The sequence below is a fragment of the Protopterus annectens genome, chromosome 11.part0 (assembly GCF_019279795.1).
Source record: "Protopterus annectens isolate FY-2018-M chromosome 11.part0, PAN1.0, whole genome shotgun sequence".
NCBI classification, from domain to species: Eukaryota; Metazoa; Chordata; order Ceratodontiformes; family Protopteridae; genus Protopterus; species Protopterus annectens.
In genome coordinates, this window is record NC_056745.1 from 293,633,425 (window position 1) to 293,657,773 (window position 24,349).

The following is a 24,349-nucleotide window of genomic DNA, read 5'->3' on the forward strand; positions in this document are numbered from 1 at the left end:
ATGCTGTTACTAGGGCACTAGTTTATTAATGGTGGGCACCAGACTGGCTCTGGTATTCTCTCCTTTTCACTTAAGCTTCTGGACTCTTACGAAATGGCTCTCAAAGTCTATATCCTTGAAAAAAATCAGTGGCAATGATGACCCCTTTGACTAGGTGATACCCATTTTATTCACTTTTTTAACTTGAAGATTCCTTCCACTTCTAATCTGACTTACTAAATGTTTACCTTGCAAGTAACACTGTTTCTGTTGTCAGATTCCAGGAAGGAATACAGGAAGCAAAGGTTTACACGCAGGGACCATTTCCTGCCACAGGCACCAGAAGTCCTACATCAGAAAAATATAAAATAAGACACCACACAAAATTAAACTATTAACATGGTATTTCATTTTAAAATAGGTAAAAGTACATAAAGATGAGTAAAAGTTACAGGACTACATCAGGAGTATCTAAAAGGAAATGAACAAATATACACAAGTGGACTTTAAAACAGGAGGCAGGAAAGGCATCAGCAAGTGATGTTGAGGAGGAAGAGGGCTGTCCTCCAGCTAACCAAGGTCCATGAAAAATTTCCTGATGTAGAAATGCTGATTTTAAACTACAGAACCTCTTTAATTTTTTCAGTCTCAGAGCATTCTCAAGTTGTTAGGAAAAAGATTAATTTAAAGTTGGAATTTTTCATTAATTTACTAGTGTTCTGTTAATGAACAATTTTGCAAACATAATTAATTAATAAATATTTTTGCATACATCAGGCCCCACTTACTGCTCTTTGAGGCTAGAATATGTCTACTCTGCAGCTTTTGCAAAATTCATTGTTCACCTGAGCATATATGCTACACAATATAGCACAACATGTTACACAGTTTTCTGGCTGCTCTGAGCTTTGGCCACTTGTAGCATCAGTAGAACATATTCAACAAATTCACGGACAGCTCCATAACCACCATTATTTTTACAAATGTAGCTAGATGTTTTGAGAGCTTCTGCACATGCATCCTTTGGGACACCCTTTATTCGAGCCTTGGTGAGACATGCCACATCCGATTCTTCATTCCCTGTAAAGGGAAAAAAAGTGTTAATATCAGTAACTTCTTGCAGTTTATTAAACACTACAGCATTTCAGTGGTGTACCTGGCTACTACTTCATAATAGTTACAGAAAACAGTAACTGCCAAGATGCCTGTACTGAAACAGGACCAACATACTAATCTTTAATTGTCAAATGGTGCAGTCAAGTGTCAGTGTCAACCAAACCCAAGTGCTATTAGTGCTAAGGGTAAAAGTTCAGCACTGTAGTGTCCACTAAGTCAACAGTAACAATATTTTGCCAGATATTCAGATGCGAGCAACCAATTCTTTCACTGTCCAAAAAGAGATATTCCGACAGTATATTACAATCACACAAATTAGCAAATGTATAATCTAATATGCCTAGTACTCATACAAGGGGGGGACAGATAATCAGTTCCTGAATTACTTATTGACATACATAATTCAAACATCAGATGACCTGAGCAATATTTAAAGCCATTAAAATGTTGTAGGTAATAAGTAACAATTAATTTGGAAAGGAAAACGTTTTATTACCATACTTACAAGACATTTACTTAGTTATCTGGCAAGCAGGTTACTGAACTGGCCCAACAACTCTTTTCAGTCATTACCAAGACCACAGGCACAATAAAAAGAACATCAAATGACCAAATTATAAGTACTAACATGAATTAAAGAACAAAAGAAGTTGAATAAAACATAATTAACCCAAACGATATAGAATGTTTGCAATAACAAAGGTTGGCACACAGTTACAAAGTTAGGCAGCATATAATAGTAGACTAGAGAGATGAACAAAATACAATTCTAAAACAAGTGATATCACAAGGAGCAATGCAATAGATACAATTACATTATTTTAATTATAATCAATTAATTAATTATAATTAATGAAATTAAACACTTCAAAAACGTTTTTAGAAAACTATTGCCTTAAGGCAGGGTCATTCAGCAATGTTTTTAATTGGAAGATAAATTTTTAACCTGTTAACAGCTTAGGAGCCACACAAACTCAACATTTTTTGGACCACAGTGCCTGTACTTGTTAAAACAGTTTAAAAGAAGAAAATGCACGACTTTGTTTTCAGAATATCACTCTTCTAATATGAACTAGATTACCATTTGAGTATAAATGAACAAACCCTAAAATAAATACCAACTAGCATTGTGCTAATACCAAAATTCATATACTTAATATTTAAAATAAAAAATCAAAACAAGAAAAATCCACTTAACCACCACGACTCGAGCAGTATAAAACCAAAGTAAATTTATTGGGTTAGTGCTTTCATGCCTCAGCAGACACTTCTTCAGACCATAAAAAATACAATAAAACAGTATCATTATATATACAAAGCTGAAATATTTATTTTATGTGTACACTGCTTCTTTGCTGTGCTGGACCCAAAGTCTTCTTAAGACACACAGTCTTGCTTGTTTACTGCTGAAATCAAAGTCACAGTGCTTTGCATGACTCCAACTGTAAGTCTGTTTAAAGCACCAAGCCTTTCAAATTGCACACTGATAAAGAAATATATTTTGCAGCTATAAGCACAGTTACAGATCACTTATTTTATAATAAACCACACATACTCTTTCCTCATTACAGATATGAATGATGACTTCTTCAAAATACCTCTCTCTGGCCCTCTCTCACATAACTGAATTACAGTTGTTATATAGAGTGCTAGTCACGCACATAGATTTTGTTATCTTGGTATCTTTTTTGGCCTTCTATGGGAAGTCAAATAATGTCTGTTTTTAGACTTTTCTATTGTCCTGTCAGCAGTTCTGCTGATGTGAAAATGCACAAATACACGCAATCAGAATAACAGAACTATGAAAGGAAATGTCTGCTCTATTCCTATTGAAAAAAACATCACATATTGCTGAGTTTAGATATTTGTTCTGCAAACATGAAAAAAGCATGTGATACTTGCTTTCCAATATTCCTTTGTTAGGCTTTTCTGATGCTGTGAAGAGAAGCCTGTCTGTTATACATATAGTATGAATGCACATTTTACATTGCTAAACTCCATACATATATTCAAGCAAACTTTTTATTCCATGCTTTATCTTTCAGCATATTTACAACAGAATTAATTTCAGCCTTATATTCATAATCTCTAACAATTCCCTCTTTTTTTAAAACATACTCCAAACACTTTATACTAATGTATTTTTTGATCACATTATATAGAAAACACATTAAGAAACAAAACCTTTAGTCTTCTTTTGATACAAGCCAAAATGCAATTTTACATAGTTAATACAGTTATATCAAGTATTACTACCAAAACTGAATATATTTAACAACTTTTTCTTTTGCGGACCATTCTGTGAAAATATTTCATCAGTTATGGGTTGTGTCTGCTTTCATTTTATTTTTCAACTTGATTAATGTATTCTTTTGCAATTACATGATTTAATTTATGACTTAGAGCTGTTCCATTAACTCTTTACAACTGTTGAATTAACTATAAGAGACAAAAACCATGTGCTACTGCAAGCATTTATACACTGCTGAAAATATACAGTTTCAATGTCATTTTAACCATCACATTTCTAAACTGCCCATAAACTTTATTTGACAGTGAAATATACTCTGAAAAATGCTGTTTACATATTAGTCCATTAGATGTATGAATACAATATTTTAATATATATATATTTTTAACTGGGATAACCAATACTGATAGAGATAAAATGGTGGTTCAAAAACTAATGATAAAACTGCAACTTGAAACCAGTGATAATATTACAACTTGACAAATTATTTTTGAACTTATTACAATGTATCCAATACAGTATGTATTTACACAGACTGTTTGCTATTCATGCATTTCAATCTACTAGCTATCCTGGACCCATTTTTTTAAACATGTTTTTTCGCACATATTTATTACTAGACATTAATTTAATTTGTTCTGGATTCTTTTGTATTTGTACCTACAAAGACTGTAAAGTACACAGTCCAATCTTACAAATGTAGTAACATTAACGTCAAGCAAAATCTTGGAAAATGTTTATGTCTCTTTAGAAATATCTAGTGGAACTGGCACCAAAGGCATATGTTCTGTTATTTTAAACTACATACTCAGCAATTAGAAACATTCATGCTTTTTTAAACCAACATTGTTTTGCCAAAAACATATTAAAAATAGTGACCAGGCTTGTTCAATTTTTACATATCTTTACTCTCTCTTGTATAGCTGTAATAAAGCAATTTTAAACACATCTCTTGTACAGCTTTGCAGTTTAACATGTTCAAATACAATTTAATACTAAACAATACAATAATAACTAGCATAAAATATCTTGGACTTTCACATTTAATCTGTTTACCAGTGTTTTTTATGCACTAATACCTGTTTTTCCCTCCCCCCTAAAAGAGTATTGTCAAGAAGGAATGATATATTATTTTCTTCCTGTAGCTCTATTTCAAACTCTTGTGCAGTACAGCTTATACAGTCAGTGTAAAACTGAGAGAGTACCCCTCCCCCCCTGTAGTATACTGCAGTATTGTTTATTTGTTTTATGCTGTGAGAATAGAATGTATGCCAGCCCAATACTTTGGTTATACATTTACTTTATTAGGTTAACAAACTATGGACTTTTATCTGATTTGATAATTTTTATAAAGCTTTTGCTGTTTACTACTAGTAGTAGGTATTTATATCATTCTGCATAATTGATTTGAACTGTGCATATATTATGGTCCATTTGCTGGCTGTACTTGATGTAACTGAGTTTTTTTTTCTTTTAACATTTACTTGCAAACAGATTATCAGTGACATCTATGCACAATTGTGACATTTTATTACAATTACCAAATAGTGTTGCCTGTAAACATTGTAACAATTATGTTTTAATAATAATAATGCTTTAGAAAAACTCAAGCTACTTGTCTGGCAATCAGTCTTGCTTTTGATCATGTTTTCACAGCATTTCCTGTAACTATTTAATCAGCATGGGAAGGTCTGTGCTCACATGTTATACTCTATAAACTATAGTTAATTATTTTGGCATTTTTCCTTTAATTTGATTGTGATTTGCATAACTATGCATTTATACTACATAAATAGACATTATTTTACAACTAGCTTACATATTTTTTAACTTTTGATTTCAGTATTTTTTTATTTATTTAACTTCTCTGCCATTCATTTTACAAAGACTGTTTGACTAATTCCATCTGTGATTTTATTTATTTTTAAAATTCAGAACTTTAACTGGTGTGGTGTTACTATACAATTATAAAAAATTGTAAAAAACAAAATAGATATTAGCTTAACTAACACATGCTTATATTTACATGATTTATATTTGCTGCTGTCTGCCTGTTATTCTTGTGCATTATAACAGATGTATTTTAGATGAAAAGAAAATACATGCATGTCAGTCTCGTGACTTTAAATCTTTACTGTTATTAACTATTTTCATTTGATTTTTATACATATTAGAACAGTTTTGTTTACCTTTTGGCTGTGCTGTGAGAATGGCAGTTATTTGCTCTACTTTATTGTAGCACTGATAAATGTCTTGCTATAACTGAATGGAAGTTTTAAACATTTGAGAATGATTTGTCCAGATTCTACCATCCTACCATGTATGCTTAACCATTTTCAAAACATAAACATATTATAAAATATATTTCTTTTGTACAGATCAGCTGTAGTTTCCTGTTCTTTTTAAGCTCAGCTGTTATATGGAGGAAGTCAGTCTCTGTCAGTTTAGCTAATTTATTTTCTTTATCCTGTAAATGCTGTTTAAGTGTTTCCTGTAATGTTGCATGGTCTTGCTGATATTTTCCAGTAACCTGTTCTGCTGAATCTAAAACTCCTATGCACTTTTGAAAAGATGTATGTATAACTTGTCTAAGCTTCCTGAACTCATTGTGTCTGTCTTTTAGAGGTTTATTACATTATTTTGTAACAAAATGTACTAGAGGTTCTATCAGTAACTGATTTGACTGTTGTTGCAACTCTGAAATAAACCTTTTACATCTGGTGACAGAACATAACTGTCTGACATCTGAATATAATGTCAGCATATTAACTTTTCTTGGTTCTTTACCATTAACATTTTTGTCTGTACAGTCTAACCTTTGAATAGTGGCATGCACTGTATTTTTATGACATTGTACACGCAATTAACATTTGTCATACCACATACTGTTTTTGTTTCAGATTCCAGTCAAATATCACGTCAGGGTCACCATTGAAAAATGTATTTTATGTGTGTACCGCTTCTTTGCTGTGCTGGATCCAAAGTCTTTTTAAGATACACAGTCTTGTTGGCTGTTTACTGCTGAAATCAAAGTCACAGAGCTTTGCATGACTCCATCTGTAGTCTGTTTAAAGCACCAAGCCTTTCAAATTGCTCACTGATAAATAAATATATTTTGCAGCTATAAGCACAGTTACAGATAACTTATTTTATAATAAACCACATGTATGCTTTCTGTCAGATTGTAGCATATATTTATAAATTTTTTTTCATTACAGATACGAATGATGACTTCTACAAAATACCTCTCTGTCCCTCTCTCACATAACTGAATTACTTACAGTTGTTATACAGTGTGCTAGTCACGCACATAGATTTTGTTATCTTGGTATCTTTTTGGGCCTTCTGTGGGAAGTCACATAATGTCTGTTTTAAGACTTTTCTATTGTCCTGTCAGCAGTTCTGCTGATGTGAAAATGCACAAATGCACGCAATCAGAATAACAAAAGTATGAAAGGAAACGTCTGCTCTGTTCCTATTTAAAAAATATCAGGTATTGCTGAGTTTAGATATTTGTTCTGCAAACATGAGAAAAGCATGGGATACTTGCTTTCCAATATTGCTTTGTTAGGCTTTTCTGATGCTGTGAAGAGAAGCCTGTCTGTTATACATATAGTATAAATGCACATTTTACATTGCTAAACTCTATACATATATTCAAGCAAACTTTTTACTCTATGCTTTATCTTTCAGCATATTTACAACAGAATTAATTTCAGCCTTATATTCATAATCTCTAACAAAAACTTGCTGTTCTTCTTTTGACTTTTCCCGGTTAGGGGTTCGCCACATTGGAACTCCAGTCTGCTAATGATTGGCAGTAGATTTTTATGGTGCCGAGGTGCCAGCTCGACGCCCAACCTTCAACAAAGGTACACCCATTTACGCATGTCTTTCAAATGCCACTCGACCGCGGGGAGGACATGCAGACCCTACATAGAAGGCGATCCAGCCGGGAATCGAACGGGAGAACCTCTTGCTGTGAGGCAACAATGCTACCGCTGCACCACTGCGATTTCATTATATATACAAAACAATGCATTCAAATCGACCTATTACAAACCCTTACTAATAAAATAGTTTAAACAGCCTCCTTCCCTTCAAAAAAGGTTTTAAAGGGACAGGGCCATTCAAACCTGGGAGAGCATCACTATTTAACCTAACGATCCAATTTGTCTCCCTTTGTTCAAGAGTATTATTCAAATCACCAAGTCTTCCACTACTAGCAAACTGGTCTAATACTTTAAATCTAAAAATATGTGAATCATCAGTACTCATAACATGGGTTGCTAAAGCACTGGTGGGGTCACCCTTCCTGACAGCTAACAGATGTTCCCTAATCCTTTCTTTAAGCTGTCTTTTAGTCTTCCCCACATAGAAACAAGGACATCCCTGGCAAATAGCCAGATAGACAACAAAGGTACTCTTGCAATCAGTCAACTATTGTGTAGAGTACTTATACTGGGTTAAACAACGAACACAAAGTCCACCAAAGGATTTATTGCACACTAAAAAATCTCTGTCTCTGACGTCTCGGCCAAAGCCTTCAAGGAGAATAAAATGCTTACATAGCATAGAGCTATATATACACCAGCAATAAAAAAATAATTATACAATTAATCAATTTAAACAACATCTTAACAAGATAATGCTTATACTGGGTTACAGGATGTTTGAAAATCTGACGTGTGTCTATAAATGTACAGAAATTACATTGGCCACACATAGACGTAAAGCCTTCTCTGGGTCTATGAGAGGACCTATTTACTGATGAAAAAAAAAAAGTTGCCTTGGGTATGGTTTATATTTGTAGTCAGAAAAATAACAGTACAGTCCTCAGGGGGTGCAGACATAAAGCAACTGAACAGCCATAGACAAAAGAAATTCATGTTTGTTTTGAAAAAAGCATCTCCTTTCGGCGTATCCCAGTTAGGGGTCGCCACAGCGGATCATCGGTCCGCTCATGATTGGCAGTGGAGTTTTACGGTGTCGAGTTGCCAGCCTGGCGCCCCACCTTCCACAGAAGGCACACACACACACCTAGGGCCAGAGTGTCCAATCCACCTACAACATGACTATTACTTAATTCTACAGCTTTGTATTATATTGTTTTCTTTTTCAAATTGTGAACATAAAAATATATAGGGCTCCAGACTTTCATCCATCCACATTTCAAATAAACATCAAATTAATTTTCAGGTTTAGCATCTACATAACAATAATGTGTTCTACAAAAATTTTCCAAAATCAAATATAATACTGAGTTGCTATCTAATAATACGTAGTTGGCTTCTGAAGTGAGAACATTTTACGGTCTCCTCTGAAAAATCCCTAGGCATGGTCCCTTTCCCTTAGCCCTAGAAGATGAGGGATACGCCCCTTCACTTCTCTCCATCCCTCACACAGCACAAGGGCCATTCACTGAAACCTGGTCATCTGGATCATAGTTAATGCTGAAACCCTCTGTCCTACAGCCAGCTATCATACCCGTTAGTTGAAAGAAAATAATAACCAACTCCTTACTAAAGACTATTGTTTCATTCGATGATCTTGCTAATGCTATACCACTAACTGCCAAATCTTTGTATAATAAAGCATTTTTAGCATACATTTTTTAAATAGTAAAAGTCCACAGGGCAATAAAATTAGCATCTATGACAAGCATAAATTCTTAATTAGAAGTCTACAGACTTGTGGAGTACAATAGAAATGGCTTTTTTAATAACTTTTTTCTTAATGGGCTTAGTGTACTAGTGCTTCTGCACAGATGCAGTTACTCATGAAATGAAAATGATTATTGGACTTATTTACTTCATTATATTAGCTATTATCAGAAGGTATCAGAATTTCTCACAAATTTACAACCTGCCTTTTTAGCTAAGTACTGCATTCAGGAAACAACATTTTCACAAAAGAAATTCATTTTTTTGTTTTCCTGGAATAGTCATCTGAGTTTCGAAGCAAAACTTAGGTCATGTCATCATAGGAAATGGAATACTGCTCCTTCAGTGGCATAGTGGGATAAAGACCCGGCTACGGCTTAACCGACCAGAGTCTGATTAGTGGCTTGGGCACCTAAAGGATGGCACTGAGGAATGGGTGTTACCATCCCTGGGAAAATGGGCAAAACTGTGGGAGTTTCCTGCATTGATTCCTGGTGGAGGCAGGGAACATTGCTGTTGGGAGGCGTAGTCCAAAGAGGGGAAGGCTGGAGGCACAGCTGAGCTGCCATGAAGGTGAGGCAATATGCTGCACATCTCCATTGCATGTCTGCTCCTCACATGAACCACGGGGTCTGCAAAGGGGAGGTGTAGCTGGAGAAAGACTGCAAGTCAAAATGGAAATCTCCCCCCTGGATGGATGTTGGACAACATGAACCCCTCAAGATGCTCCTAAGACCCTAAATGCCACAACTAAATTTTGGACATTGGACCAGGGGTTGATCAAACTGCTGACAGACATAGCAAAGACATGGGGCAGTGGGACTGCTATCAGAGTGATAGAAAGGGGAGATAAAAAAATCAAAAAAGGAAATGGAATGCTGAAAGAATCCCAGTGAGCTGCAAAACAAAAACAATTAATATGAAACAGAAAATCAATGGTTAGTAGTTTTCCATTTGATTTTTTTATATATAAAACAAAAATAATCACTTTTAATACATTCCATAAAAATAATGGATTTACAGAACCTGCCAGTGTTACTATATCATGAAAGGGGGAGGGAGCAAAGACAGGGAGTGATAAACAGGTTCACAAATCTTCCTTATGCAAAGGGCCAGTCTGCATGACCTACAGGCTGCGTGTACTTGTATGTAGTAATAAATAAAGTGAAGAGATTCTTCAAGTAAAGCAGTATATCAATAGCAAGGACCAAGTAAAGGCTCACTCAGTAAGGGCCAAGAGGGAACCTAAATAATCTCTAAAGTAGCAGCATTAACAAAAATCAGTTATACTATTTATTTTTAACTTAAATTTCATTAGGTATAATTACCTTATTTAAAAAAAAACAAACATTATTATTTTTCGGGTAATAAAACAGAGTAAGCAAACCAAAATAAGGCCAAGGTCAGTATAGAACTCAACAAATTATCCTGAGTGAGAATCAGTACAGTGAATCTATGTATAACCGAGGTACCAGTTGTAGGCGTTTAGCATCACAAAGTGGTTCCTACTGGCATCCCAGGCAAGGACATCATTGGATCTGAATTAAAGAACACTATTTAATGTCAGACAGTCATAAAGCTTATTTAAATTCTTCCATGTCAGGGAAATTATCTGTGACCAGTAAAAAAAAATTCTGTGAATACCTCTCAGAAGAAAATGGCTGCCTAATGAAGATGTATAACAACTTCAGCGAATTTTTGGTGCTGTCTTCATCCAATGCTTGGTCACAAAGAACTTAATCCAGCTGAAGTTATACAACTCAAACAATAACTTTCAGTCGAGTGATATGGACAAAGAAAAAGTTATAACAACGACAGTAATTTTATCTGTGATAATCAAGAATGTTTTAAGACTAACAGTTTTATCTCAGAGGTAGATTACGTGTTTGGAAAATCCATTATGCAAAGGTAGCTCTAGAATTTCAAATTCCTAAGGAAGGATGGAGCCCCAAAACTGTTTTCAATGGTGCTTGGAAACTATGTTATAATGCCATTCAAGGGGGGGGGGGGGCATTTAATTGTGTTGATGGCAGAAGGAAAATTCTCACATCTTTGTTAGCAGTGAAAAAAATATGAGTGACACACAATAGCCCAATAGGAGAAACCTGTTACTATGCCAGACAGCCTTGAAACAGCTTTGCGACAATGTTCTTTTCTGAGCTTACAACTAGTATACCAAGGTGTAACATCACTCTCTGTCACAGACAACTATTTGTCGGTTGTTGCAGTTAACTCCACGAACTCCATCACAAATAAAAAGGGGCATTGCTTGAAAATCAACAGAACAGAACAATTCATTCAAACTTGGACATTCCACAGTATCTGTAGTCAGCTTCACAAAAAAAAGGCAAAAGCCAAACTGTCTTGAGAGGAGCTTCCACTCTTAGGCTTTTAAAGGCATGTGACTAATGGAATTGACATAGTGATTAATGAATCTCTGAGCAAAACATTTATTAACCCCCCCCCTTTATAGAGAAAGGGAGAGGCTGTTAAGTTTGTTGACCCCTTCTTTGTATGGGACTTTTATGGCAGCATCTCTTTTTAGGAGACTTTTAATGCAGTGAATTTTCCCACTTGTTCAATGACAGTTTTCAACAGGTTTTAGCTTGCTTTCTGGCAATGACCAAGTATTTTTGGTTACAGTTTACACTATGTACAGTGCAAGTGTATCTCAGTCGTGTGCAAAGGGTAATTGCCATTTGTCTTCAAAACCCAACTAGATTGTTCAAAATTTTTGGTAATAGCTACTGTATCCTTCACACTTATGTCTGTGCTTCTGAATAAACTTATGATCTGGTTCTGTTGGGGAGAAGACAAAGCTGGTGCTGTTCTTTATCTGTACTGTTAAAGAAATCAATTATATTTTAAAAAATGAATTTCAATGTCACTTGATCTTCCTTGTGCATAAGCTTGCATGGGGACTGTCAAGATGAAGGCAGATGTGAAACCCAGGGTCTTCAAAAACATTATGGCAGTTGAGTATAACTTCTGGGAGAACCTCACGGGGAAAAAAATGGTTCAAAAGACAGACTCTGACCTTCAGAGGGGCAACCTACATGTTGTGGTAAGCAGGATGGAACTCAGGAGTACTGCAAACAAAAATTATGACAGTTTAAAAATATGTTTAGGCTCTGGAAGCAATAAATGGTTTAGTTGAGGGTCCTCTGCAATTCTCCCATGGATCACACAATTATCTAGGTAAGGATACCTGTGGATGTCTTTTAGCCTCAGATGTGCAAAAACAGAAGCAGTGCATTTATGGAAGACATGGAGTGCAGTGCATTTATGGAAGACATGGAGTGAAGCAGACAGGCTAAACAGCAAATAGATGAACTAGACATGTAATCTTCCAACTGTGAACCTAGGGTCTGCTAGTCTTGTAAGGAAGACTACAAAGTCAGGCATTCTTTATGTGCAGAGTGGCCAGGAAGACATCCTTCAACAGCAAGACTAAGACAGACTGCAAGGAGAGCATTCTAAACTTCTTTAATTACATAAAACCTGTTAAGAATGGAGAGGTCTGGAATAGGCCTCCACTGGCTTTGCTTGTTGGGCACCAGGAACAACCTCGAGCAGAATATTTTCCTTCAGTCTTGGGCTAGAAGATGTTCAATTTTTTAAAAATGTGTCTAGCATAACATAGCTGGGTTTTTGGGAGAAATGGAATGCAAAAAAAAAAAAAAAAAAGAGAGAGAGAAAGAGAGAGAGAAGAGGGCAAATTTTGTGATGTAACACAAGGCCATAACCTCCTTTAACCATTGTCACAGGTCAGAGGGGCCATTTCTCCAAGTAGTAGGACATTCTCCCACCCAGGCGGTTTTACAAGAAAGGGAGGGTCCGGAATCACAGATCAGTAGTTTCATTATGGCCTAAATGGAATCTGCTACAATGGCTCTGTTTGGTTGGCTGCTCTTCATCCAGCAAGCTTATTTCCCCTCAAACTATGTGTTAATTATTTACTCATTGAATTATTTTTGATGACAAGGGTAGTCCTACCAGGGATAAGCCAAGGCTTTTTTTTCCTGGAATTCTGGAACTGAACTGAGACTGGTCAAGTTCAGTTTGCCATGAACAAAATTTGTAAAATAACTGGGAAGACGGGATGATGGAAAAGCTGTTTGAAATACTGTGTGGCCTTAACCTTTCCTGCTAACTTCCTGTGAAAGGTGAAGATAAAAAAAAAGATTATTTATGTCTAACAGTACACTTAGGAGCTGCCCTTTATCCACTGGCAGGAGCTAAATGTGAAGCCACGCACAACTTCTAATGAAAGTTCCAGTGGCAGACGACCTAAAGCTGGCATCTACCATGTCACAACAATATTTTACAGTATGCGTTCTCACTTGAACTGCTGTTTAAGCTCGTGTTATCACATTACCTACCCTTTTGTGACTCATCCTGAATGTCTTTAGCTAAATCAGTGATGGCAAACCTATGACATGCGTGTCACAGGTGACACACCAGCATTCACCTACACCTGAGTTACCAAAGAAACTGAATGAACAAAAATATAAGAAATATGTGACCTGCACTTATCTTTTAAAACTCAGCAACAAAAAAGTCATTAATTGATGTTAGTCAAACCAAATGCAGTGTGTTCCATATTTTTTTTAGTTCAGTTCAAAATTACTGTTACATGTAGGGTCATTTTTGATGCAATATTTTAAGCCCGATTATCAGTGCACATATAATTTTCTCAACTGTAAGTCACTGATTTTTCTTTTACTTTTACAAAGCATAGAAGCACACATGATTGAACTGTATTTTTTAAAATAAATGAATATGTAAAGTATTGTTTCTCTTTTGTTGGGGGGACACCAACAGATTCAAGATAGGCATTTTCCTAATTTTTGACACACAGAGCCCAAAAGGTTCATCATCACTGAGCTAAATTTTAATTTTGTTTAAGGATATTAGCCTGATACCATGGAATGTGACAATTAATAGCCTAGACATCATACCTCCTTGCCACATTTGCCCATAATTCTACTCTTTATCTCTGTCATTTTAATCTTGTGTTGCACAAGCTTATGCCCTCTTACAACCTACACATACGACTACTGACATTGGTCCTGCACCCTGCAAAACGTCAAATAGGAAATACAGCAAACTTCCGAAAATAAATCAAATACTGTTTAATGAAGTGCTTTTCATCCACCACTTTTGAATGAACTTCTTCAGTTTAGAATAACACTAAAATGCAACAAACTAAAAATATTACAAACAGGAAATACAGCAAACTTCTGAAAATAAATCAAATACTGTTTAATGAAGTGCTTTTCGTTTAACACTTTTGAATGAACTATTTAGTTCATTCAAAAGTGGTAAACGAAAAGCTCTTCATTAAACAGTATTTGATTTATTTTTGGAAGTTTGCTGTATTTCCTGTTTGTAGTATTTTTAGTTTGTTGTATTTTAGCGTTATTCTAAACATGAAGAAGTTCATTCAAAAATGGTGGACAAAAAGTGCTTCATTAAACAGTATTTGCTTTAGTATTTTTAGTTTGTTGTATTTTAGCGTTCCCCTTCAAACTTAACAGGTTTCAGTTATGAGGGTGGGGTCTGAATAAGGTTGTAAGGAAGCATTTCAAAAATATTCTCATACACCTTGATGAAAACAAGGAAAGCTGAGGGTTGGGGCTGCTGTATCCTTAAAAGATGATTTTTTTTTTCTGTGCAGCAATAAAGTACACTTTCATTCCTAACTGAAGTGTATTCTTTCACGTCCCTGCCAACTCAGGGGTATTCATGCATGAAGTCAAGTTTCCTCAAAAACATGCACAGGTGTTTGTCTCAGGACAAAGTATGTTTATCTGTGTCACAATCTAAGAGACTGTGGATCTTTAAGTAGGGCCCTATATCTTTACTTCAGTTCTGTGTCAGTGGACGCTACTAATGAAGGGTCTCGTTACTCATTCATTGAGTCACCAAACCCAGAACTGGAAGGAACCAATGGCCAAGGAGAGGGTGACTCTCTCCAATGCTACAGGTATTCTACTACCAACCACTTACAGAGTGAAAAGGAAAGAGAATACATGTAGATATCCATTCAGCAGATGTCAGAAACTTAAACAAGGTCTCAGGCATCTATAACCAGTAGCTCTATCTACATGGAGGGGTAGACGTTGAACAGTGGGAGATGATAGCATATCAGTTAAAAAATGGACTAAAACTGTTAGCACCTCTAGAAAGGGTAGCAGGAAAGGAGGGAAAGTCTCAAATCTCTAGAAGTAAGCCAATACCTAAAAAGAATGTCTGGCTAACAGTGTCTAGCTGTGACACAGTAACAGAAATGTTAGCTTCTTAGAGTTGGCTTGCCTACCTTAAAATTACAACTCCACCATCTGCCTCTGAAGGGAATACTGCAGAGGGAGTAACCTCAGAAGTAAGAGAATGGACTGGAGTGGATTCACCCGGGCCTCAAAAGTAGCATGTCACCTCAGCAGAGGTAGAAGGGCCAATACAGCTTTATACTTTTCACCCACAAGCTGCTTAATTCATACCCTTCTTGGCTTATCCCACTTTTGCTGATTATGATAACATTTCAGGAATACCTTTTACTTACTTTCTATTTTGAATGCAACATCATGCTAGTGGAATGCTCAACTTCTAGGAAGAGGTAGACAAACCTTGGCAGAGGACACCTAATTTGTGAAGTTCAGCAAGGGATAAATCCAGAAACAATGCTTACAATGCTCAGAACTGGTCACATCATGTTTCTTCCCCAGGTAAAATAAACACGTGGTACTACTTTTGAGGAAACCTATGCCCTACACTTAAAAAATGCTGATGACTCTTCCAGGGATGCCATCAGCTATCCAAGATCACCCAAATACAGAAAACAATTTGGAGGACAGAGGGTACCGGTAAATAGCACAATGTTGTTTGTCTTTTCGACTTTTCCCGGTTAGGGGTCGTCACAGCGGAACTCCGGTCCGCTAATGATTGGCAGTCGATTTTTATGGTGCCAGCCCGACGCCCAACCTTCAGCGAAGGCATGCCCATTTATGCATGTCTTTCGTAGGCCATTCAACCGTGGGGAGGACATTCAAACTCTACACAGAAGGCACTCCATCCGAGAATCGAACAAGAGAACCTTTTGCTGTGAGGCAACAACGCTACTGCTGTACAACCGTGGCTTAAGAAATAAAGGCAAATGCCAAAGGGTAGTTACTATTTTCCTTCTGTCATGCCTAAAATGACTAACAAATGTTTGAAACTGACCATTCAGTTCAGTGGTAAAAATGAACGGAAGACAGTGTGGGTTATAATTTCCTTAAAGAATAATTCCTTCTGACATCCTAGGTGTTGACTGTAACCCACACACGGTTTTTACAAATATCTGACTGCTCTTGAAGTCTAGGGGAAAGCTAACATCTATATGGGGATTAATCAAATTTATTTATGAGTGCTTTGCAGTGGTGAACTTCATGATAAACATCTGAAACCAACATAAGGAAATATTAGCTTTTTGTACGGTGATGCAGTAAAATAAAGGATACCAAATTACTGTGCAACATACTTTGCCTTCGAAAATGGGGCTGTGCACACTGATATGGATAACAGGACAGCAACTGACAGAGCTACGAAAATATCCACATCACAAAACCAGTGGAAGAGTCATTCCTCAAGAAAGTCCAAATAAGGGGAGAAAAAAGTCCACAGTCAAGTACCAGAAAGAACCAGCTGTTGTATACTGTATGTTCCCGTTTTTATTATCATCACCACTAACTACATCATCTTTTCAGTTTTGGCTTTCTCTTTGGGCATTTAATATGTGCGGGGTGGAGCTGCTTCTTTGGCCTCACTCGGTGACCATCAATTCTTTGTATCCTTGCTGCTAACCAAGTATCAACTTTTATTATGTATCGATTTCCACTTTGAAAATGATTTTATGGTTCATGGTTATTTTTATAATCCTGATCACAATCTGTTTTCTAAGAAGTGTTATTTTCTAAGAAAGGAACCCTGTGTTAAGTTAAAACTCCAAGCAAGCAAGCACCTGACAACTACAGTGCACTATCTTTAAACAAACATGTCATCTGTTTATCTCTGAAGTCTCATCACCTCCAGTATCTCCACTGTAAAAGGAGGCTTAGAAACCCAGTAGGATCCACCAGGTGAAAAAAAGCCCCTAAGAATGATTTTAAAAGACTTGCCTTTTTCTTCTTAGCTAAATAACATAAGCAGCTACAACAATATCAGATAGATGAAAAAATGCATACTGACCAATGTAAGCAACTTGTTTCCAGGTTAGTTTTTCTTCATTCAGCTTTCCTTCTAAAGTGTGCACCTTATCTTCAGAAGAGACTAAGATTTTACATCCCATTTTATGAGCTTGAAGCTTATGTATTTCACTGTCTCTGCAAGAAAACAGCAGGACCTGGAATAAAAGTAGTGAATCAGTCACATTCAAAACACAGCAGGTGCAATAAATTTAAATCATCTTTCAGTTGCAAGCAGCATATCCTAAAATGACATACTGTTTTACATCTCAGGCCTTGCTCTCACCTAGTCGTTTAATCAAAAATCCTCAAATACAGCATAATCTTTTTTGTTTTAGTTGGCTTCATTTAATGCGTTCCAGAACAACAGACGGATATGCTATTTAACGATCAGTTGGGTCTGGCCTGATAAAAGTGGAACTACTATACTACTTGGGTCATTTTCATTTTAGCTCTTAAAAACAGAATCTTGAAAGAATGCCAGCTTCCAAACATATACAGCAATGCATGCATCTGTCAGTACACATTTCTGCTTCTAGTCAGTCCCAAATTGAAAATTATGTTTTCGAAAAAATTAATGTTACTTGAAGAAGGGGTGCAAGGATATGTTAATAAAACCATGACAGCATCGGTCTGTGAGACTGAACTCTGGCAAGGAACACTAGGTTCATAGGCTCATAGGTTCATACTAGGCTATCTGCCCAAGGGCATTTATAAGTCTAGCCCATAGTTATTTGGCTTTCGCCACCCCTTTAGTTTGAATAAAACTATGCCTATTATTTTGCTGTGCCTCTGTCAAGCAGTGACACTGAAGTAATCCCTGGGGTATATCTGCGATCCCCCATCCATTGGTCAAGATTCCTCTTGAACAAGGCCAGCGAGGTGCTCTGCCTCACATGTACCGGGATTTTGTTCCACAGCATAGGGAGTCTCTGGGTGATGAATCTGTCCCTCCAGCATGTTCTATTAATAACCGTGTCAAGGTTTAAGTCTCCCGCCCTTGTGGTTTTGTGGGATCTAGATTTTTTGAGGTGAAGCATATTCATCAAATCAGGGTTTGACATGGCCTTATATGTCAGGCACAGGTCACCTCTGAGCAAGCGGTATGAGACTGAATAGAGCTGGAGTTCTTTCAGTCGGGCAGCATAAGACATATTTTTGAGACCCTTTATCCTTTTGGTGAGGAACTTTTGGGGCCTTTCCAGCTGCTGCAGGTGTCTGGTCAGATACATTCCGAATGGGGCATTGTACTCAATCATAGGTCTAATGAGTGATGAGTACAGGGGGGCGATGACCTCCCTTGATCTAGATGTGAATCCCTTCATGATCAGGTGGGCAATGTAGAAGGTTTTCCTAACTACTTTAGCAACATGAGTGTCAAACGAAAGGCTACTGTCAACCTGGGTCCCCAGATCCCTGATGACTTCTTCTGTGCTCAGTGGATTGCCACCTATATGGTAGCTTAGGGGTAACCTTGTTTTTCCCGAAGGGTATGACTATGCATTTCTTGGCATTTAACTTTAGGCCATGGCTCTGGCACCAGTTATACGTTACTTAAGGTTTAATGATAATAATCAAAATCAATAAGTAAATACAATGTGTATGTGTGTGTGTGTGTGTGTGTGTGTGTGTGTGTGTGTGTGTGTGTGTGTGTGTGTGCATGCACCCGCACGAACTTGCACACATACACACACACAAAAACACATATGGGAACCTAACCTTTCATGGACTTCCCTAATCACTAACCACACATCATTGGAAACTAATGGCTGAATAGAAAATTATTGATCCACAAAGGATAGGAAAAAAAAAGTTTTTGCAGAAGGATAAGCTCCAGCCCTCCCCAAATACTTATCTATACACACACACACACACACACACACACACACACACACACACACACACACACATATATATGTATATCGTATACAAATATAAATATCAATATAAATACACACAAACACACACACACACACACACACACACACACACACACACACACACACACACACACACACACACACACACATCTATTTCAGGTATACTAAAACCTGGAGAAAACAGCAAAGAAAGTTACTAAAACCTGGAGAAAACAGCAAAGAAAGTTACTAAAACCTGGAGAAAACAGCAAAGAAAGTACACTAAATTTGTGCAGCTCGTCAGGGAATCATTTTCTCTCTCTCTAAGCCCTAAACAGTAATGGTGAACCACAGCCCCAATGCCCAAATGCTTTATAAAAAAATGCTTGCTGTGTCCTGGGAAGATTTTATTTGCATAAATCATCTTTTGAAATTGTGGGGACTGGGTTGAGAAACCTGAAACTGCCAAGGGATTTAGCTCCTTCTGTGGGACCATTAAAAGTTATAACTTTTAGTATGGAAGGACAGCTTACAGGTATGATCAAGGTTGCAAAAGTAAATTAAACTTGTAAAGACTGCAGTGTCTGTGAAAGCCTAAGCAATCTCCTTATTTAGTCCTAATTTAATAGGATACTTGAGAACATGTGTGGCTTGACAGGACAGCCATAAAATGGAAGGGTTACATCTCCACAACTCAGGTAAACGTTTGGGGAAGACTGGGTAGAAGCAGATATTTTGTGCTTAAAAGTAACTTAGAAGTTGTTTTCTCTTCCTCTTCACTTCTTTCAATGCCAAGTACAATAATCAGGAAACTGGATACAGGTATGTGGCAGAGGTGGTACTTGTGGATAAAGGAGGAGTGATACATGGAAAGTGAACAGCTCAGTGAGCTACTGAATGCCTTTTTACACAGAAAGTAAGATCAGCTTAATAATAAAGGTTTGGACACATGCCATTGTATTGTCAGTTTGTCAAAGGCACACTGTACACGTGTGTCCACTGCATTTTATCATTTTTACCTGTAGTATGGCCGTATGTATTCAGCTTGACATTTTCTTATAAGGAACACAAATCACACCTGCCCGTTTTATTATTATCATTATTATTACTACAGCATGGCTACAACTGAACTAATGTATGCCAGTTTGGAAAGGAACATTAGAGACCACACCATGACCGCCTTCATTTAATAAGTATCTGACAACATGAGTTGGGGGAGCAAAACTTATTGATGATGCATGCCCAAACTATTTTATTTTGTACAGCTAATGTAGCAGCCACTGCCAAATGCAAATGAATGACCAATGAACTGATGTCTAAGGTACACTTGGGTCTACTTAGAGTTACTGATGCCAAGTTTCTTGCTCCTAACAGACTGAGTATAACTGACTTGCTGTCAATTAAACCTCCAGTGATTTGACTAATTTGCATGATCATGAAACCTACATTTTTTTAGGAGGGTAACCACTGCACCTGCAAAGTAACAGCTTTACTCCCACATTCCATCTGTAAATATATTAATTCTAAGGTCACAACAACTTTAATGAAAAGAGAAATACAGTTAATTCCTTCTGTTTGTGTTGCTGTGACCTTGAAGGTCTTAGATTTAGAGACGGGTATGTGAGGGTTACGGTGGTGCAGCACACTCGTGAAAAATCAGTCCGAATACCTTTGTTTGAGCCTATTACAATGGTAAATGGTAATGGTGCAAAGTGGTCAGTGAGCTGTTGTGCAGGGAGCTGGGCTGCATTAAGTCAAAATAGGTATATCTAGTTCACTGTCAAAGTTTTTTTTTTTTTTAGTTTAGTTGAAAACCAGGGAAGTGCACTGGTCCTTTTTAAACCTTTTTTAGCCATAAATTGGGCTATCATAACAAGAATAAATGCAACAAACAATATATGAGCTAATTAATGCAGGCAATCAATTGTCATATTCTTGGGGATGGAAATAAACTCAATTTAAAATCGAGACAGATCTTGCAAAGTTTTACACTTACAGTGGCCAGTTAGGACTAAACCAGAAACCCTACAGCTCTGAAACCGCAATCTTAATACTATCCAGGATGATATGAATGAAAATACTGGTTTTAGTCAATGAGAGAATTATAGCAGTAAACTATATCGCACTAGGATGTTACTTTACAAAAATCAAAATAAGTTCACTGCTTCCATAAGCAGGCATTTAATTAGTTTATTTATTTATGACTTTGTCAGCTGGGTAGGTGGGCTGATCCAAGAACCTTTTCTACCATGACTCTACTGTTTTTCTGCAGTGGTTAAGACTCTTCAAGGGAAGAGTTCAGGTCAACCATCTTTTAAAGGATGAAAAAGCAGGAACATAGCCATGGACTGATAAGTCATATGGTGTGTGTGTGTGTGTGTGTGTGTGTGTGTGTGTGTGTGTGTGTGTGTGTGTGTGTGTGTGTGTGTGTGTGTGTGTGTGTGTATGTGTGTGTGTGTGAGCGCATGTACATACACACATACATGTTTGTGTGTGTGTGTGTGTGTGTGTATATATATATATATATATATATATTATATACTGTATATACTTTTTTTTTTTTAAATAAAAGCTTATTCTGTGTTTACATGCTTGGATGTTGGATGCATTTCTAAAAGTGGAAATGTTAACAGGCAACTGTCTTAGTGGTATGACTTGAATGACCCAGAATCAGTCTGGGAAATGAAGGAGTTGACCACAGAATGAGTGGTTAACTGTAGATAATACATCCTAGGTGAAAGTGACAGTTTGGTCCACTGCAATACCAGAACCTATGTAGTGAGGTGCATGAATGCTGTGTATGGGCCAGAAATATGCTCTTGGTTCTGCCAAGTCATTCACACTAATGAGTAAACTCAAATGGAAAGCCATTGTAGGCCCTCTCATCTGTGACTGCATGTCAGCTATCAGGGAGGGGTTATGATCTGAAAAAGGAAACTCCCTCAAGGTGCTTGGATGACAATCATGCAGTCAGTGGCTCTCATCCCAGGGATAGGAACGAGGGAGCATGGTAATGGGGGGGGGGGGGGTAAATGGTCATCAGGCACAGAGAAAGAAAAGTACTTCAAAAGTTCAAGATGGGAAGAAAATTACAGCTGTGCAAAAAACCTGCTGTAAAACGAAATGTTCTAGCAGGATCACTGCTATATACAGTCAAACTTTGGGAATGTAAGACACAGGATAGGTCCAATGTCCATTGTGACCTCCAGAGATTTCTAGCTTTCCCCAGTCCCGGCTAACATCTCCTACCTAGGGAACATACCATCCTACCAGATGAGCCATACCTCGACATCATTATTTTTTTTGCAGCATTTACCGTTATCAGTCATCTACCATCTGCATCATCATTACATGTCTTGCAGTTTGATGATTCTGTCAAGATCCAGAGCTGGGCAGACAAATATTCCCATTAGGGATAATATTCTAAGTTGTGAGTTAGGTCATTACTGTTGCTGCTGTTTGGGTAAGGTTATATACATCAATAGGCCTAGCATGGTAGCTCCACTGCTCATAAAGTGAGTATGTGTGTTCATCATCAGATACCCCAAAACAATTTCACTAACGATGTTTGCTGTTTATCACCTTTCCTTCAGTCTGGGAAATGCAGGAGATGACCACAGAATGAGTTTAATGCTAGCTAATACATCCTAGGTGAAGGTGACAGTTTGACCCACTGCAGTGCCGTAACCTGTGTAGCGAGGTGCATGAATGCCGTGTATGGGTCAGAAATATGCTCTTGGTTCTGCCAAGCCAGGTCTACAAAGCAGCATTCATGAAGCGTGCACACAAATGAGCAAACTCAGAGGGAAAACCACTTTCTTTTAAGGGATTTTCTTATTACATATAGTAAAAAAAAAACTCAAAGTGCAAAGTTCTCTAGGCCTCCCTTGACAAAAAGAGGCTGGAGGCCCTTTCCTAACACACTGCATACCAAACAATCCTCACAGGTCTTATTTTGATATTCCTCAAAGAAAAAGTACAGAAAAAGAAGGCCTACTGGAAGAAGAAGAAGAATAAACAGGAGACCAAGGACCAGACTGGCCTTCCTCAGCTTGCAGGTAGTGGCTCTGTGGAGGTACTTCTGCATTTTCTGGTTCTGACATCTGGTATTATGACAGCCTTTAGGAGACCATAATGCCATCAGTTGCATGTACATCCTCTGGGTCCAAAGTTACTTTGCTCGTGGCTGGCTTGAAAAACAGGTTTTTAGACATCTGCATCTGACTCCCTTTTCATCATTACCTGTAAGGATGTGGAAATCCTCTCTATCCTAATATGATAGTATGTTATGTAGGGGAGAAAGAAAGGAAAATCTGGCCAGGCTGAATTTTGTTCAATATAGAAAAAGCTTAAAATGAAGAAATCTACTTCAGGTATTAGAAATCCAAATGGAGGGAAATTTTTAAAGAGGTTAAGAGTGTTCTAGCAGAATACACTGAGAACAGGGGTAGTAAATTAATATGGCTGGGGCAGGATATCAGAGCTCAGACGTTACACAGAGCCACTCGACAACTCTCATCACTTCTTTCACTGGTAACAGAAGTACTAGTCCAAGGGAGGTAAGAAAGCACCTTCAACAAGCATGTTAGTAGTTTCAGTCCATTCGTTCCACTTGTTAATGACTGTATGTTGCATGCCAATCAATCACTAGGGTATGCTGGCAATATTAAAGGATTTGGTAAGTGAAAAAAATGTTTACCCTCCTAATAGCAACAATTGTCTCAAACTGACAGCCACACTTATAGACTTGGGTTAACCTAAAAGGAAGGTTATCTGTGCTAAGATGCATGATACAACCTATGCTTCTACTAAGTGCTGTATGGTTTTGTCTTATCTTTACTGATTTTCCAGACAGGGAAAACACTTTAATACTTTCAGAAAACATCATCTCCTAGCCATTGAAAGAAAGAAGTCTGTTTTCATTGCACTTTATCAGATTGTCTCCATGGATACATGCGAACCAGATACAGAGTTTCTTCTGCAAGTATTTATTTAATTGTTAGAGAAAAACTTTATTATATTCAATGTTCTTTTTTTATTTATTTGTTTTCTCATAAAACCAATTTATTGTTAGTAGATTAAGTCAAGGGCCTTACTCCAGTCATTTCTCTATGCAAGAATGAGAAAAAGCACATAACTTTTTCTTGTATCATGCTCTTTTGACTAGACTTTTCTTCTTTTGTTTTTACATCAAAGTGTCTATATTTCTTAAAACTGAACAAGAAGAAAGCGATAAGAAGGGAGAAAAACAGGGGC

The 24,349-nt window shown here is 37.1% G+C and overlaps 1 protein-coding gene across 2 annotated transcripts in view; it reads right to left on the reverse strand.

The window, feature by feature from the left end:
- Window positions 1–365: 365 nt before the first annotated feature.
- The window catches only part of CMAS (cytidine monophosphate N-acetylneuraminic acid synthetase), a 433,399-nt gene continuing 409,415 nt past the window's right edge, over window positions 366–24,349 (reverse strand). For both annotated transcript variants that reach the window (XM_044087790.1, XM_044087791.1), the window contains exons 7-8: window positions 17,239–17,392; window positions 366–1,059 (exon numbers count right to left, since the gene is read on the reverse strand). In XM_044087790.1, coding sequence (XP_043943725.1) covers window positions 860–1,059; window positions 17,239–17,392 — 354 coding nt within the window. In that variant the 3' untranslated portion in view covers window positions 366–859. The remainder of the gene's footprint in view (window positions 1,060–17,238; window positions 17,393–24,349) is intronic.